At 45.9% G+C, this 18,616-nt stretch overlaps 1 protein-coding gene across 1 annotated transcript in view; it reads right to left on the bottom strand.

The window, feature by feature from the left end:
• Window positions 1-4,111: 4,111 nt before the first annotated feature.
• PARVA (parvin alpha) overlaps window positions 4,112-18,616 on the bottom strand; it is a 179,132-nt gene continuing 164,627 nt past the window's right edge. Inside the window, exon 13 of the mRNA XM_055142934.1 lies at window positions 4,112-6,101. Within this exon, the coding sequence (XP_054998909.1) occupies window positions 6,025-6,101 (77 nt within the window). The 3' untranslated portion in view covers window positions 4,112-6,024. The remainder of the gene's footprint in view (window positions 6,102-18,616) is intronic.

Below are 18,616 nucleotides of genomic sequence, written 5' to 3'. Positions count from 1 at the left end.
CTTCTCAGAATTTCCTAAGTGCCCTTTTAAATGACAGCACCGAAGCGGGTGCCCACCTGGTGCAGAAGGCCTGGGTGGGGCAGGGGTGGGAGGGTGATGGAGTGTGACAACTTCAGACAAGATTTCAGATTGCTCAGACCAGGGGACTCTGCAAAGAAAAAAAAAAAAAAGACCCATCTGGGGCAGACACCTATAGAGCTGATTTCCAATCCAGAGGGGCTTTTCAAGATGTCCCAAATCCTAAACATTTCTGAGAGTTTCTGGCATTTCAACTGCCCCCTCCCTCAGTGCAAATAATATTTCGTCCTATAAAAAATAATTCCAAGACACCAACTGTGAAGCATGACATCGCCCCCGCCCCCTCTTTAGGTAGGCATCACAGAATGGAGTAGGAACTGTGACCACCAAAGTTCAAGCTGAATTGCATGAATTGGGAAAGGAAATAATCCCCCTCACTCTGCAGGTTTTTCCCTTGGCCCGCCTTCAGAGGGCGCCCTGGAGGACAACACTGCATGGGGCGGCAAGAGGGTGGTCTCCCGTGTGCCCAGAAGGTTGGGGACCCTGGTTCCCGTCAGACATCTTTCCGGCTGACAGCGCACCTTCCCTTTACCACATGCCAGCTGCTTCGCTCAGTTTTCTCTCCCCTCCTCTCCGCAGCTGGAAGTGTAGTCTCTGACCTCCATACTCGGGCATCTTCTCCTCTATCTCCCCTCTCAGACCAGAGGGCTCTTCCTCATAAACAGAAGGTGCGGCGCTCCTGCTCTGAGAACTCTTCTCCCCACTCTCTGTATTCCGACTAGTCCCACAGGGGTTCGTCTGCTTCTTTCTCTTCCATCCCACTCCAGGTAAAAAGGCAGCCAGGTCTTCACTGAGACACTTCATGATTCAGGTAACACAGAGAATGTTGCTTTTCCAGAGTTGGAGAGATATTACAAGGGTTAAGGTGTTTGCCTTGCATCCTGCTGACCCTGGTTCTAATCTCACGCAGGGCATCTGTTTCCCTGAGCACGGAGCCAAGAATTGCCCTGAGCACTGTTTAGTGTGCTCCCCCCACTCCCACCCCTACAATAAATGAAATGTCACTTTGCCAAGAAACCTCTCTTGACCTAAACTTCTAAATGACATCTAAGCTTGTTTACGCATCTCTACAGCAGTCACTACTGATTTTAGTTATTTTCCAAAGGTTTTTTTCCATTGGGCTGTGAGCTCTGTGCTGAGCCTCACTTGCCTGTGGGTGCAGCCCCTCCACTCTGCCGTAGACTCTCACTCAAGATGGACCTCTAATCTTTATGGCCAAAAGGCTGAACAGCTTCCACAGGACTCAATCAGCAACTTTCTCAGGGAGCAAACAGTTTCTACAGCTCAACTCGACTAGGACTGGTCATCTTTCGTCTCCCTTTAAGAGTTCTAATAGGAATCAGGTCAGGAAACCCTAACAGGGAGCCCCATTAGAAAATAAAGAAGAAAATCAATACCCAAGACAGCAAGTTTAATTCTCATTAGTCTCACGTTTTCTAACTTCGTTTACTGGTGACAGTTTTTCACCTAACATATATTTACATCCTGCAGAAACTTTAAGAGTTGCATCAACTGGTGATTTTCTATTTGAGAAGTCTGAAATCCTTAAGATCTTCTGGCATGGACCATGAGCTGCTCAGCCTGCCTAGAGCACACTTACGATAGCCTTGCTGTCATCAGAAACACATTCACACATGGCAGGCACAAACACATGTACACATGGCACAAACACATGCACACACATACACATGGCACAAACACATGCACACACACATGTGCACACACACACACACTGTAGGAAAGCAGGGCAAATTTTGGAGCTAGTCTAAGCTTAAATTTTTCAGTTTGCAGGTATTTGGTCTTTGTAATTATGAAAGCGAGCAATTCCTACCCACTTGCCTGTCTTCTGCTGGGAGCAGAATCTCTGAGTACTGGGATGATGGTGCGTGGACGCAGGGATCTGAGCTAACGAGTCCATGTAGTACCCAGCAGTCACATGTCAATGCGGTGCACTTGTTTCAGTATCCACAGCAACGCTTGACTTTTCCAATAGAGCTAAGTGAGATTGATGGGGGGGAAGAGTGCGTGCATATTAGCTTCAGTTAAGATACAGCTTCTTGCCCATGTAGGATGTTCAGTGTAGGTGGGATTCTTGAAGTGAGGCTGTATTATAGGCAGGGATCTCAAATTATTTTTGATCAGTCTCAACTTAGGGCAAAACTGCTTGACCTACTGACTCCATCTAATCTTATTTTCCAGTGGAAAAATAAATTAGTGATAATTTGTGGAGGGCGGTGGATTATGTATACATCTGCTCTAGCACTGGAGTATGGATGACTCAGAGTTGAACCACAATGTACACATGTCTCAGAGTCTACTTATTGGAAAATTATAGCCCCAGGATACTATTGATGCAAATGAGTTTCAGTGTATTCTGTAGGGTTAACCAAGCAACCCACAACAAAATAAACTGATAATGATAAAGCTAAGCTGACAGTAATTTATAATTAAAAAGTACCCAGGATAGCAATTGTAAATTGCAACCAATTCAGGCAACACTGATGCTGTGCTGATAAATAGCCCTTCTCCCAGATTTTGGAAATGTCAACATGTGAAATGGGAGAATAAGATTCTTTTTTGCATGGTGACTGGGTTAGCAGCAGAATACCATTGGTGCTTAGTAACTGTCAATGCTTTCTTAGTTAATTACAAATTAGAAGGCCATAACACAGCAAAAGCCCAAACTATATACAATTTACCACAGCAATCCCAAGAATGATTTAGTTTTGTGTTTGTGTGTGTGAGTGTGTGTCTGGGGGTTTAGGGGTCATGGGGGTGCTCAGGGGCTACTCCTGGTTCTGTTCAGGGAAACATATATAGTACCATGGATTCGAACCAGACTTGTGGCTGTTGTAATCACATGCAAGTCAAGTGCCTTGCCTCCCATACTGTCTGTAGCACTCAAGGGTCTCGTTTTGAAATTCATTTGACACATGAGGAAAGACTTAGGCAATATGCCCCTGCCTCCCCCCTTTCCCTATAAGACTCTGAAATCACCACTCAGGCAGGTGATTACCTCCTGCAGGTAAGACTTCCATTTCCTAGGTCAATTCAGCCAGAGATGAGAATCTGGATTTCGAAAGTAGTAAGATTAGCATTTTAACATGTGAAGGATATTAGTGTAAAACAATATCCAAGGTATAATAGTAATTAAAAAAAATCAACGTGAATGCCAGTATTTGTACCCAGTAGAGGGCCAGAGAGATAGTAAAGTTGGTAAGGAGCTTGCCTTACATGAACCAGACCCAGGTTCAATCTCTGGTATCCTATATAGTTCCCCAAGCATTTCCAGGAGTGATTCCTGAGTGCAGAGCCAGGGGTAAGCCCTGAACATCGTCAGGAGTGGCCTAAAAACAAATCAATCCTCCCACCTCCCCAAAAGAACAAAACAAAAATCCTCTCCAAAACAAACAAAAAAAGTTCCCAATAGTTTCATACATATTATAATGCTTTCTACAGCTGAAGTATCTCTAGAAGTGAATTAAAGAAACCAAAATTGTTGTTGCTGGTGAGGTATTGGTTGCTGGAGGAAGGGAGGGAGATTAAGCTTATTCACAAATAGCTATTATTTTAAAATCCTGTACCATTTATGTATTAGCAATGAAAAATATCAATGGATTTAAATTTAAAAAAAGAAGAGAGAGGAACAAAGTGATCCAGTATGCCTGTAAATCATGATTCTTGGTTTTTCCAAGGATGTGTAGTTTATTTTTTGTTCTGCTACCTTTCAGCCCCCTTAAGAACATACCATGTGTTAAGAAGATTTCTGAATCTACAGGAAAAAAAATCTCTAAATGAGAAGACAGAATTACAAAACTGGGCGTAGGATCTGGCATTCTAGACTACGTCAAAGACCTCAACCTCAACAGTGGATTTTCTAATAAATGAGGCTTGTTATTACAATTCTTCCCAAGTATTTGGATATACTTTCCTGTCATGTGAATGTAAAATACAAGATAGTGCTCACTTCATATGGGTACCTATTCATCTGCCATTTGAATATGGGAGAAAAAAGACAAAATCAGAGACAAAATTCATCCAGCAAAGCGTGTTTCTATGAGTGCATTTTGTTATTTTATCCCATGTCAGTATTTTCCAAGGAGACAAAGTGATGATTTCTCTTGATTTGCTAACACAAATTTAAGTAAGCAAACAGAAACATTACACTAATATTCACTAATGAAAAAAGGTAATATTTCAGTAATTATGTAAAACAGAATTGTATTCTTTTACATAAAATGGTACAAGATTAAACACTGTCTTTACAGCTCAAGGTTCATTAGGCTAACAGAGTAAACAATTCTAGAGAACAAGAGCCAAAGAAATAGTTTCCCTAAGTGTTATGGGTTCTGAGTTACTGCAGATAGGCTGTAAAGTACGGAATGTTGGAAAGCTGGACAGAACTGACTTGGACAATATGGGTGTCCTAACTTTGGGTGGTAAAATCAGAGCTCAGAATTAATTCCTCAAAGTAGACAGGAGCTTTGTGCAATGGGCCAAAAGTAGTGACAAAACAGGCTGACTTTTAGAAGTGGGCGTGCAGGCTGGTGTCCATCTGGCATATTTAGGAACATTCTAGAATGAAAATCTAATATCAGTATAAACGATTCATCCCAAGGCTTGGGTCAATTTGTGTAGACAAGTGTTAAGTCTACACCTCCGGCCTTCTATCTCAAAATTCTCCTATATGTTAACTAAGCAACTATTTCTCCCAAATTTCATGTCCCCCAGTTACTCCTACACCAGCCCCTTTTCGATCCCTGTCGGACAACTAGTACCTTGCCTTGTTTTTCAAAGTTGGGTTCATATAGAGGAGATAAAAGCAACCGCAAGCCTATGAGTAACCCACACAAGGAAACTGCTTGGCTTGGGTCTAAATGACTTAGATTTTTTTTTCTTGCCTGAATTAGCTGGTAATTGCATGTGGGCAGACGGAGCCAGAAATGGTCTAAATGATCAATTAGAAGGCAAAAGGAGTTGCTTTCTTTACAGTTCAAGGGTCCCTGTTGAAGAGCCCTACTTCCCAAACCATGCTCACGTGGGCCTGTGCCCGGCTCTCTGCTGTGCCTGAGTAGATTGTACATTTGCCTAACGATAATGAATTGAGTACTTATTTTGCAGGAAAATATAGGGCATTTCCATTACATGCAATCAAGCAAAAAGACTACAAAATGTGCCACTCCATTAATTTTAAACAGAATTCTTCCCAAATGTCACCCTGAAACCAGAGAATGGGGTTATTACAAATCTGAAGGAATTAAGAGTAATTTTCATTTGTACAAAGGAGTTGAGGGACATGACTCCAGCCACACACACACTATTAATTGGGTTATGTCTGATTTGCCCATTTCAGTGCGAATCACTAGCCTGGCTGGTGGTGAACTCAGGGGGCTGCTGTCCTTGAAGAGACAGACGAGTGCACAGACTCACACAACTAGACAATGGGCAAAGAAAGTGATCTCATTGGTTAGTTATTAACAAATATGTTACTTAGGAAAAAAAAACAAATACCAGCTTCTGGCAAGTCACTTGGCCTCTCTGAGCCTCAGTTTTCTTGTTTGAAAGGATTGAAATACCAGCTTTATTGGGGGTCATGAGAATGTGTTGGATGATACAGGTGCCTTTACTGTGGCACCTGGTACACACTCATTCAGGACTAAAGATTATCTTTATTTTCATCTTACGTAGGTATGTGTGTGGGTTCCCAAATCAAACTGAAGAGAAACGTGGACCTGGCCTTGGGATGGTGCCCACCCTCCCCAGGCTGTTGTGGGGTCAGCCCCAGGGCCTGGGAAGTGTCCGTTGTCACACTGAATTATTGATCATTTCCTTCCTGATTCTGGTTCCCACAATCCCTGGATTGAAGCTGGACTTGTGGGCGAGGACCGAGCGTGGGGGACAGGATCAAGCAGGGAAAGGAAGACTGGAGGATAGGCGGTCCGTCCCTCACTCCACGTTCCGGTACTTGGTGAAGAGGTTGTACAACACCCGCAGCGTGGACTTCAGGTCACAGTTGACGATGTCTGCGTGGGAAACACAAGCACACAGGGTGTCAGAGAGCCCACATGGCCCAGAGTTGACACCTCTGGCCCTTCTACCCACCACCCACTTCAAGAAAGTGATCTCATTGGCTAGACCGGATTGGCTAGACCTGATTGGCTAGACCTGATTGGCTAGATCTCATTGGCTAGACTGTGACGGCATGGTCTTGGGAGTGTCATCCCTCACCCCCAATCATGGGGCCTCTGAAGAGTCCCATGTCTGCTGGGAGGAAAGTTTCTGCCTGAGATGCCTGGGGCCAGTGGGTGATGGCCGATGGGCCGTGGTGTGGGGAATTCAGAGAGGGCACAGGTGCTGAGGCCTAGGAGGGGAGTCTCACTTCTGCCCTGGGCGGGCAGCCCTCATGCTGGAAACAGCACTTCCGGGTGAGAAGTGCTGCTTGCTCCTGGCCTGTCTCCTGTCTGCCCGGTGCCATGGGCCCTTCGCCCTCTGCCTTTAACCTCTACCCAGAGCCATTCAGGAGTGGCCGGAGGGGAAGGCCTGGGGCTAAGGTGGGGAGTGGGGTGGTAAGGAACACCAGAGAGGACAGGCATTTCCCTGGAGGAGAGTGTTCAGTACACATGGCGCCAGGGGACAGGCAGCTTCAGACTAAGGACAGGGCAAGCTGTGGAACTGGGCCCTGGACTGTATTTTCAGGGTCACTCCACGGTGCTTTTCAGAGCTTTTCGCACCTTCTTGTTTTGACTTAAATGGGTGACACGGTGATGCTCAGGGCTGATTCCTGGTTCTATACTCAGGGATCACTGCTGGCAGGCTCTGAGGACCCAGTGGGGTGTCTGGGGTGCCAGGGACAGAACTTGGGTCAGCCATGGGCATGACAAACACTACCCTCTGTATTATCTGGTCCTCCAGGGCTTTTCTATGACCACTTTCTCCCTCCTATTTACTCGTCCCCCTGTTATGGCAGCTCCTCCAAACTGCCTTCTCCTCTTCCTCTCCCCTTGGCCCAGCCCCGCTGTGCTGTGTCTCCCTCGGGAGAGTGCACCTTTGAAGAACTAGAGAAAATACGGGTAGGGAAGAGAAGGAACTCTGCTCACAATTTTAGAAGACAGAGGCACACAATAAAATCTTAAGGAAAAGCAAAATCAGAGATTGATGAAAGCCAGGAGAGTATGTGCATCTCCAGGGGAAAAAGGGCAAGAGGGTCCCCTAATTGGGAGGGGAGACCGGGGAGCACTGGGAGCTGGGGTACTCTTCCTTTACTGGGTGGCGCTTCCAGGGCAGTTCACTGGAGTGTATTTTTCACTCGGATATTCACATTTTATGTACCTGGCTGGATGTGCAATATTTTTCATGCTGAAAATGATTTAAATTGTGGAGAAGGTCAGACGAGGTAAATGGTTAAGAGAAAAGAATAAAACACATTGGGATGCAGGGGTAGGCGGGATCAGGCCAAGCTCCTGGGGAAAAGGGCCTGGGGAATGTCAGGACTCCAGCAACGCCCTGGTCAAGAGGAACAAGGAGCCCTCAAGACCAGCCTGGGGCCTCCTGGGACCCAGCCTGAGGGTTCCTATCACTGTGGCTGTTGCACCGGGAGCACTCAGGTCCCACAGAAAGCAGCATCAACTGGGCCACCCGTTTAGGGGACCCTCTTTGGGATTCCCCACATTCTACTCCCCCCACTCGACCTCTATCAGTGGTTGCTCAATCCTGCTGGGCCCCCTCCTAGGCCTGGGTCCTGCATGAGGCTCTTTTGTGATGGCCCAGGGGTTCTCAGGGACCACTCCCCTAATACCTGCCTACTGGTTCAAGGACATAGCTGAGCCTCCAGCTGGGACCCTGCCCCGTGTCTGGACCCTGCTTCTACTGAATCCCCCGGCTCCCACCCTCTTCCATCAGCCTCTGCCATGAGAAGTCCTGTGGTTCTGGGCTGACTGCTGATGTTTGGTTGAGAACTTCTTTCATTTTATTTTATTTTTTATTTTACTTACTTTTTTTTGCTTTTTTGGGGGGAGAGTCACACCCAGCAATGCTCAGGGGTTACACCTGGCTCTGCATTCAGGAATTATTCCTGGCGGTGCTCCGGGGATCATATGGGATGCTGGGGATTGAACTCAGGTAGGCTGCATGCAAGGCCGATGCCGTATGCACTGTGCTATCGTTCCGGCCTCTCTTTTATTTTTTAAAAAATCGTTGCCATTCTGTACATTACATTCTCATGATTGATTTTGTAACTTTCAGTTGGATAAATATCTAAAAGAATGGAAAGGTTGGGTAATATACTAACACCTGTATATATTGCATTATCCTCACTACCAAAAGCCTAGTTTCCATCCATTGCCATATATTTGACCCCTCTTACCCAATTTTTCCAACTACTCCTTCTGGAAACCACTATTTTGTCTTCATAGTCTGAGTTTTGAACTTATTTTGTACTTGTTGTTGTTGTTGTTGTGCTTTTGGGCCACATCCTGTGATGCTCAGGGACTAGTTTCAAAGGCTCTGTGCATAGGAATCACTCCTAGCAGAACTTGTGGGCCCACATGGAGTTGCTGGGGATTTAACTCAAGTTGGTCATACGCAAGGCAAGGACTTCATCTGCTGTACTATCTTTATCAACCACAGGAGTGAAGTACTATGTTTGTCTTTCCCCATCTGACTTACTTCACTTAGCATAATACACTCTAGTTCCATCTATGTGGTTGCAGATGGCAGAATTTAATTTTTGTTTTTAGAGCTGATTATATCTGCCACAGTGTCTTTATCTGTTTATCTGTCATTGGGCACCTAGGTTGTTTCTAACTCTTGGCTGCTATGAACATGGCGAGAGGACAGATCTCTGTGAACTAGTGTTTTTATATACTATGGATAAATAGCCAGCAGGGGGTAGCTGGGCCACCTAGTATTTCTATTCTTAATTCTTTGGGGAGTTAAGAATTTTTTTTATGACAGCATGAATTTAAATGCCGATCAATAGTTCACAAGAGTTCCCTTTTCTCCACAGCCTGCTCAATATTTATTTATTTATTTATTGGATTACATCCGGCAATGCATAGGGGTTACTCCTGCCTCTGTACTCAGGAATTACTCCTGGTGGTGCTCAGGGGACCATATGAAATCCTGGGAATCGAACCCGGATTGGCCACGTGCAAGGCAACGCCCTACCCGCTGTGCTATTGCTCTAGTCCCTCTGCCCAACATTTTTTTATTTCTTGTCTTTCTGAGAGTAATTCTAGCAAGTGTGAGTTTCTATCTCATTGTGGTTTTGGTTTACATTTCCCTGATCATAAGTGATACTGAGCATCATTTTTGGTACCTCTGGGCATCTATATAACTTCTTCAAAAAAAATATCTATTTCGATAACTGATTTTTAAAAGTCAGTTGCTTGTTGAGTTATAGGAATTCCTTATGCATACTGGGTAATTATTACCTTTTCAGATATCATTGCAAATATTTTATCTCATTATGTGGGTTATCTCTTCATTTTATGATTTACTTTAATGTATAAAACTTTTGAAACTTCATGTAACCCCATGTATCTTGTGCTTATTACCCCGATTTTGATGCCATCTTGAATAGGATGAATAATGGTGTCAGTAAATGTCTTACATTTATGCCTTGAATCAATTTTGAGTTGATTTTCAGTGTCAGATAGTGGTCCTGTTTTATTCTTTGACATCTGGATAGTAAAATTTCCCATTACCACTTACTAAAGAGATGGTTCTTTCTCTGTTGTACAGTCTTGTTATATTTAAATTGATTATATGTGGAGGCTCATTTCTGGGCTCTGTTAAGCTGGTAATGTGTCTGTTTTTATGTCAGTGCCATGCAGGTTTGATTACTAAAGCTTTATAATACAGTTTGAAACCAGAGATCATGATGTCTCTTGCTTTTTTTTTTTTAATTTTTGGGTCACACCTGGCGATGCACAGGGGTCATTCCTGGCTCTGCACTCAGGAATTACTCTTGGCGGTGCTCAGGGGACCATATGGGATGCTGGGAATCAAACCCAGGTCAGCCGAGTGCAAGGCAAAAACCCTACCCGCTGTGCTATCGCTCCAGCCCCCGCTTTATTAATTTTTAAGATTGCTTGGCTATTCAGGGTTCTTGGGGTTCTATGCAAATTCAAGGATTGTTTTATTTATGTGAAAAATTCCACTGGATTTGTAACAGGGACAGCATTTCATCTTTATATTGCTTTGGATAGTATGAACACTTTAACAAAAGTCTCCAATCCATGTAAGACAGACTATCTTACCATTTCTTTCGTGTCTTCTTCAATATCTTTCATCAATTTTTTTTGACAATTTGTTTTGTATTGTTTGTTATGGATAGAATATAATGTCCAGGAAATTCTGTGTCCTTCTCTCCTGGGAGCTTTAGTTTATAGTCTCTGGTTTTTGGGTGTGACTGCCAAGTTTCTGGAAAACTGTGGACCTGAGGGGAGGAGGCCCAGTCCTGATCCAAGTGGGCTTGGAGATCTCAGTCATGGGTTCCTGCATATCTGGTTTTTTTTGCCGCTCCGCTCTCTGGTGAGCCTCATCCGAGCATGTGGAGAGTGGCCTTGGGCATGGCAGTGGTTGGGTTTTGGAGGTTTTGGCTGCCAGGGTTCTGCTTGGGGCAGGGAGGGGAACTTAACCCGACCCCTCTGAGGTGCCCCAGTGAAGACAGCCTAGCGCGGGGCCAGGGCATTTTGCAGTGCTCTCTTCTGGGAGCTTTAATTTATAGTCTCTGGGCCTTGGCCATTGATGTGATTACATAGCGCCAGGGGCAGTTTGTGGGTGTGACTGACAAAGTACTGGAAAACTGAGGACCTGGGGGGAGGAGGCCGAGTCCTGATCCAAGCGAGCCTGGGGCTCTCAGTCATGGGTTCCCACCTACCTCTGTGCTACAGTCCCTAACTGCATCTTTTGATCTCTTTAGAGATTTATGGGTCTCTGAAATAAAGCCAATAAATGAGCTTATATAGCTGAGCCGGAGGTGGTTTGTGGGTGTGTCTCCCACATACCTAACTTTGGGCTGTTTAATTCTTGGTAAACTTGGCTCCAAGTTGATGGTGTCTGGCTAAAGGCACAGCAGCAATTTTGGGTTATCTGGAAGTCTGAAGGTATCATCAAGCTGCTGATGCAATCCCCCTAAAGGTACAGTTTTACCTGCTGATGGCACCATACCCCCAATTTTTATAGTTTTTAGTGTATATATATATATATATATGAAGTGTTTCTTAAATTTAGTCAGACAGGAGACACAGTACACTTGCTTGCATGCAGGCCACCTTGGTTCAATCTCTGATACTGCCAAGAGTGATCCTTGAGTACTGCTGGCATGCCTCTCCTCCCTCACTCTTTGCCCTGCCCCCCACAAAATCCACGAAAGTCAAAATTTAGAAAGTTTCCTATGGGGATCTATCTGATGGAAAGACAAAGAGGGGCAAAGGTGAGTTGTTCAAAGGAGTGTGAAGGGGAAGGAGGGTGGACTGGGCTCCTAACCGGACTCCTTCAAGTCTCTCACCCTCTCCACTTCATCTGACCCACTGGTCTCAGGTGTGGCTGGGAAGGGCGTGTACAACACAACCACGTACCACAGATCACAGAATAAGTGGTTCCTTTGGAGTTGTGCTGCTCCAGCTTCCAAGACTGGATACTTATCTCTACAGTCCCACATCCTAGATGACAGTTCTGCCTAGTGTATCTGACCTGGCCCACCTTCCTAGCTCCACTCTGGCTTTGGTCCCCTCATTTTCTAGGTACTCACCAGTCCCACTGATCGCTGTCTATTGCTCCCAGTGGGCAGCACTGGGTCACCTCAGCCCCAGCAAATAGTATGCAGCTCGACTTTCCTTGACCCTCCTGCTGTACGATGGTGCCTGCTTGGTTTCCAAAGCTTCCAGAACCTTCCCTCACAGCACTCACTATGGTTTTATGCCAGTAGTGTGGTTGTGTGTATGCTGTGTGTGTGTGTGTGTGCGTGTGCGTGTGTTTGTGCGCGCGTGTGCGTGTGTGTGTGGATGTGTGTGTGTGCGTGTGTGTGTGCATCTTTGATAAAATCTACTGCTGCTCTGGAGCAATCCGATCCCACTGAGTCTGTTTTATTTTGTACAAGTGCAGGGCCCAGGGCCTGGCAAGCATAGGCTGGCTAAAAGATAATTAAACGCAAACGGATGCTTGACTGTCCAGTATTCTGGGAGCCAAGGAAGAAATTCTAGCAAGGGGAGATGGCCAACAGGGCCACGTGCTCCCAAGAAGGTGAGTAATAAAAAGGCTAGAAAGAGGTTTCTGGGAACTTGGCCCCAGCTGGTGAAAGCCACGTGTGACCAAGTCAATGAGAAGTGGAGACAGTGGGCCTGTGGGAAGGATAGATACAGCAGGCCGAAGGATCTGGTTCCCCTTTGAAAGAGAGGTGAGCTCCTAGGTCGCAGTAAGAAAGTAATATCCCACGTGGGAGAATGTTTCCAAACGATTAATGTCATCCTAATGCCTACTAATTTGAAGTCCGTTTTCCCTAAGTTGGTTGACCTGGTCGAGGTCATTTCATTTCTTTGACTCTGCATTTTTGTCAGTTAAGTAGGTTTCATGAACAATACCGAAGTGACATTAAGTTGGTTCAGCTGTGGTGCTCTCCTTCACACTCTCCCACCTGGACCCACGAATGTAGCCAGTGTGGCCCATGCACAATATAACAGTAGTGCTGCATGCAGAGCAAGGGGCGGGTTGGGGTGGGGGCAAATTTCTTTGGCCTCTGGCCCCCTTTTCAGAAGAAAAAATGATCTGGATTGTGGCAGCAGCCCTTTCCCCCATCCCCTGCTTTGGAGAACAATGAAGCAAGTCCTGCTCCTTGGGAAAGGAACCGGCTGCTGCTCCCTCAGGCCCTCAGTGCGGGGACACAGCCAGAGATAATGCTGGCTAATGCAGAGATAATGGAGTCCCAGCGCTCGGGGCAGGCATGGCAGTGGTGGGTGACTCAGCCTGGATTGGGGCTTTGCATTCCTGGGAATGCACTGTGACTCCATGCTGGATAAACAGAGCCCCCTTTAAATCCCTGGCCTAATAAACTGTGATTAGCAACTGTGAGCTGGTCTGAGAGCCTGGGGTGCTGGCCGGGCCCCCTCTGAGAGCAGACAGTCGGCACTCTGCTCTTAGACTTAGCAGACTAAGTCAGTGGGACTCCGACTTAGAGACAGGCTCCCTGGGGCCCCTGAAGGAAACAGCCTCTGAACAGGGGGAAAGGGCTCCATGTCTGTCGGCATGGGGTACAGAAGGGTCCGGGAGAGGAAAGCAGGATCCTCTTTTTTTTCCCCCTTCCATTACAGAGCCATTCCACGTGAGTTCATGGGTCTCTAAGTCAGCCCTTCTTAAAGTTTCCCCACCCAGAATCTCTTCTTAGCACTGCACTGTTGCACTGTCATCCTGTTGTTCATCGATTTGCTCGAGCGGGCACCAGTAACGTCTCCTTTGTGAGACTTGTTGTTACTGTTTTTGGCATATCGAATATGCCACGGGGAGCTCACCAGGCTCTGCTGTGCAGGTGGGATACTCTTGGTATCTTGCCGGGCTCTCCGAGAGGGACGGAGGAATCAAATCCAGGCCGTGTACAAGGCAAACGCCCTACCGGCTGTGCTATCGCTCCAGTTCAATAATCTCTTCAAAGAAATTTCTAGGCAACTCTGGGTATAGGCTTAAGTAAAATAGGCATACACACCAAGCATGGGTCCACAATGAATCATGAAGTTTACAGAACGGGACCCCACTGCACCCCACTGTGCAAGAAGGTAAGTCTACGTGATGTTGAAGGCCCAGGAGGGAAGGGCACTTCGGGAGTAGAGTGAGTCTCTCTGCAGAGGGGCCTTGCTGCTGCGGTCGCCAGTCTGTGGGTCCCAGCCCCTTTTCTGAAGCTTGCCTGAGGGGGGCACTGACTCCCGGGGCCATGTGGGAGGTCACCAGTGGTCGGGGCTGGAGGAAGCTGGGCAGCACCAGTGTCCACAAGTTCCAGACCCCCATCCCTTCAGTCTCTGGCTTGTTCCCCTCCCCTCTCCCTTACTCCCCCATTCTCCCCCATGCATTGGGAAGCACCTTGCTACCCTGTGGCGTGATCCTGCCATCTTTTTACTTATGGAAAGCATTTTAAAATGTGCCAGGCAGCCTACAAGTGAAGGTAACCCGGGTGGATGATTTTTTGATCCTCAGAAGAGAAGCCCATGTTACTCCCACCCTTGACAAAAATAGAATGTTATCAGTGGCCTAGAAGCATCCCCCACACTCTCTGCTCACAATCCTGTCTCACCCCACAAAGATAACCACTATCCTGACTTTTATGGTGATTACACCCTTGCTCCTCACTGTACCATGTGCTATGCTGGCACCCGTAGGCACAAGGTTCAGTCTGGCTTCTCATACTTTCTATAAATGGAATTGTGTCTGTACTCTTTTGCCATTTTTCTTCTTTTTTTTTAATGAAATGTTATGTTCATAGGATTTAACCTTTTTATTGCCTGAGCTGTCTGTGTTATAAAACAAGGCAATTAATGTAAATTTCTTTTACTGAGATAAGACCAATTATCCATTGGTAATTTTTATAATTCTTTTTTCTACACCACGGGCAAGTTCTCAGGGTCCTACAATGATTATTTTTTTGATCACTCTATCTAATTTTATACACACTATTTTACAGAAAATAGCCATTAATCTCTTCATGCTACAGGAACTAGAGATCCTTCACCAATTTCTGAATTTGTTGTTTTTTTTTCATTGTCCACATTGTGTACCAGTCATGACAGGACACACTCTGATTTATTGGGCTGATCTGTAGAGCTGGAAACTCCAGTTTAGATTCTCTTGGCTGTTGCTGGCTTAGTCTCCTGATGGATGGACATGCCTGCTTAAGAGGGGACCACTGGGTCAGAGGGAAAATTAGCTGCTGATTGCTGCTATAACAGATTATTATAAATTTGGTGACAGGAAACAATCTAAATTCATTACCTTATAGTTTTAAAGGTCAGAGTCCAAAATGGGTCTCATTGGAATAAAATTAAGGTATTGGCATGGCTGCACTTTCCTCTGGAACTCTAGAGGAGAATTTGTTTTCTTGCTTTTTCTAGCTTCTGGAGGCTGCCTGCATTCCTTGGCTTAAGGCTCCCTTCCACCTCTACTATCCTCAATGGTGGCAGCATCCTTCACCTGAGGTATTGCTCTAATTCTCCTACTCTCCTGCTTGCCTTTCTCATGACACTGTTTCCTGCAATTACACTGCCGCCCCCCCCCCCCCCATACATCAGGATCCTGACTTGATCACATTCACAAAGTGCCTATTTTGTCAGATAACATATTACTAGGTCCTGGGTATTAGGAAATGGACATTTCAGGGGCATCACTCTGTCCATCATGATACTTATTAGAAATCTTCAGACTTTTGATGTGTACTGTTCTTTTGGCATGAGATGACCTAATGACTTTGTTGCAAGGTCACAACAAAGGACCCAAGGTAATGCAATGAGAGAACTGATGCACACGACTAATTGAATTTGTGTTGGGTGTGGGGGGAGCTGGTTTGAAAAGGAGGAATATCGGGGACCTTGAGTGAGGAAGGTGGGTACACTGCTGGTGGACGTGGTGTTAGAATTATCTGCACAGGAAACCATCATTAGCAGTTGTACAAATGACAGAATCTCAAGCAATAAAAATGTTTTTAAAAACAGAAATCTTCAACTATATCAAATGACAAACTGTATCTCAAAAATGGCTGTATAAGTATACCCACTCCAGCAATTCTGTTTTTCCACACTTTGCCACTCTCTGGTCTGTATTCTCTCTCCAAAGGGAAGTTGAAGAGTTTCCCACATTTTCAGTTTCTGAGCAAGTCCTTTCCTAAGTGGACTGATTACCTGGAACTAAGCTGCCATCACCTGCCTGGGTTTCCAGCACTGCTTGCAGTTGTTTGGTCACAGTTATTTGATTCCTTAAATTATAGATACTCCTTCTGGCAGTGAAACATATAGGCCACATTCCTGGTGCTGAACTTCTTGACCACTACCTGCCTTTGTTATGCTGGGGTCTTAACCATATTCAACAATGAATCAATGAGTGATAACAACAGGGCAGGTGTGAGCATTTGAAGACACATGGTATGTTGTCCCACACAGAGGAAAGCCACCAGGCTGCTGGGGAGATGCCCGCGGGGCCGGAGTGCATCACTTCCATGCAAGAGCTCTGGGTTCAATCCCTGGGACTCTTCAACCTCCTACTAAAAAAAAGTCATCAGCTTCTTGCCAATATTTCAATAGCTCTCTTGGCTATGACCTTGACACTACACTTAGCTTATACTAGATGGGAGTACTAAAACATATGAAGCTTGAGCAAACAAAGGTCATCTGAGGTGCAAACCCAAAGTTTCCAAGGAATTTCAAGGTATAATAAAGCTTAAAACATTAAACAACAAGAGAGAACAAATTTTTCTGGCCTTCCACCAACCCCTCCCCCCTTCCCGCCAAAAAACATTTGCCATGAAGAATGCATCTGTTACAGTCAGTCCGATTTTGAAACACCATTAAAGAATTACCCACCATTGCTAAGTCTGCGCTGTTTACAAATGACTCTCGCTTTTTCAGGTAAAAGCAAAGAAACTAAAGAGAGTTCTGGAGTACAAGAATCCCCAAGTACAATTTCACAAAATATCATTGTAATTCTCCTTTATGCACTGGAAATTTCCAGTATGGGCATGGTGCCCAGTGTAACAACAAATAAAACAGATGTGTTTTTCCATTCACATGGGTCAGGAAGTTTCATATTGAGCCGTTCAATAATGGAAATGAACTATCGTAGAAATGTCATCTATATGCCGACAAGTCCCTAGAGATTCATTTATACTGGGAAAACTGTCTGTCCTGAGAGAGACAGATATCTCAAAATGGAAGTATCAGAAGGGGGTAGTTCCAATCTGGAAACAGAAAGTTTCTTATTAAGCTATTCGAGAAAATGGAAGCAGAAAGGCAGGCCACAAGTTCCTGCAATGTCGCTCTCACACAGCAGGGAACCTGCTATCTGGCTCCAGGACTGTAAGAACTCATTCTCGGCGGCAACAGGAGAGTGAAAGCCATGCTGCCAGGGAGACTGCCCAGAGAGGTCCTTCTTTACAAAGGGACAGGCACTGAGGACAGGTTAGCAACCAAGAAGGCTGGGAGATCAGCTTAGGTTGGCAAGAGTGGATAGTTCTGAGATGACCAGTTTCTGTATGATCCACCTCTCTCCTCGGCTCCCTATTTCTTCGTCCAGTTTCAGGAGGAAGGCATTCACCTCTTATACCATCCCCCAATCTTTACTTTTATCTCAGGGTCTGTCATCCATTCCTCCCTTCCCTCTAGGTAAGTCAGCTTTCACTCATGAAAGACTCCTGGTGATACACCCACAATCCCAATCCTTCCGCAGCCCCCCCTCCCCCCACACACACCTAAACCTCTGCTCTTCTCACTGTCTTCCAAGTGTTCTTTTGGAAACAGAATCTCAGATCTGATCACTAAAGTTCTCAAGAGCCTGTCAGGACTCTCATTGACTCTGAATCCAGTCCAAGCTTTCTGCCTCTCAGACCTAGCACCATCTTACTCATCAAACCATTATTTGCTTCATACTCAAAATTCCAGTTAGATGGGTCACTGCTTATAGTCATGAGTGCCAGGGGCTGGCCATCAGAACCATCCACTCAACCCTCTAACATGCACTAACTCAAGGAGTTTGATTTTTATAGGTGAAGCACAGGCTTTGGGAGAGTGAGTCCCCTTGAGCCTCATGGCTGGTGGGTTGGAGACTGGAACCCAGAGCTGTCATGGGCTTATGTGTCACACTTGCTGCTGGACCACAGACTGAGCCCCTCACCAACTGCAGGTGGGATTTTTTTTGGGGCTGGGGCATACCCTGTGATGTTCAGTAGTTACTCCTGGTGGTGCTTGGTGGACCTTACGGGATGCCAGGGATTGAGCTTGAGTCTGCCACCTGCAAGGCAAATGCCCTCCCCTGCAGGTGGGATTTTGTTTACCTAGTCATCAGGTATGATGTTCCCTCCTCCTGTCTTTCAACCTCCACACACAAAAGCTCTATGTGATCCTTACGTTCTCACCCACAGGTGCCAAATCTTATTTAACCTACTACCCCTGTTTTGAAAACAAACTACACAGCACCCTCGAAAAGTCAACCTTCTTCAACCAAGAGAAAGTGCTCGAAATGCCACCAAGAGTGACTATTGCCCTTCTATGGGGTTCCAGTGTCCACCCACCCCGAGGATAATATCACCCCACTTTGGGAAATGCTGTCACTGACTCCACAAGCCACCCCTTGCCTTAAGCAGCAGTGATGTGACAGCGTCAATTCTCATGACCTCCCGGAGCCTCCAGCCTCCTTCCCTGATGTGGTCACCAATATCTTAGTTGGAGGGGCAGGCGAACCCCTTCTCTTCCCTAGGCAGCGGCAGGGGCACCTCCTGCGTCCTGCTCACTTGGGTCTCAGCCCACAGTCGGCAGGTGGTCCTCCAAGTGGAGGTCTGTGTGGGTGAGCC

Source organism: Sorex araneus, chromosome 6 (assembly GCF_027595985.1).
Source record: "Sorex araneus isolate mSorAra2 chromosome 6, mSorAra2.pri, whole genome shotgun sequence".
NCBI lineage: Eukaryota > Metazoa > Chordata > Mammalia > Eulipotyphla > Soricidae > Sorex > Sorex araneus.
Note: the sequence above shows the minus strand (reverse complement) of the source record. Positions and strands in the feature narration are given on the sequence as shown.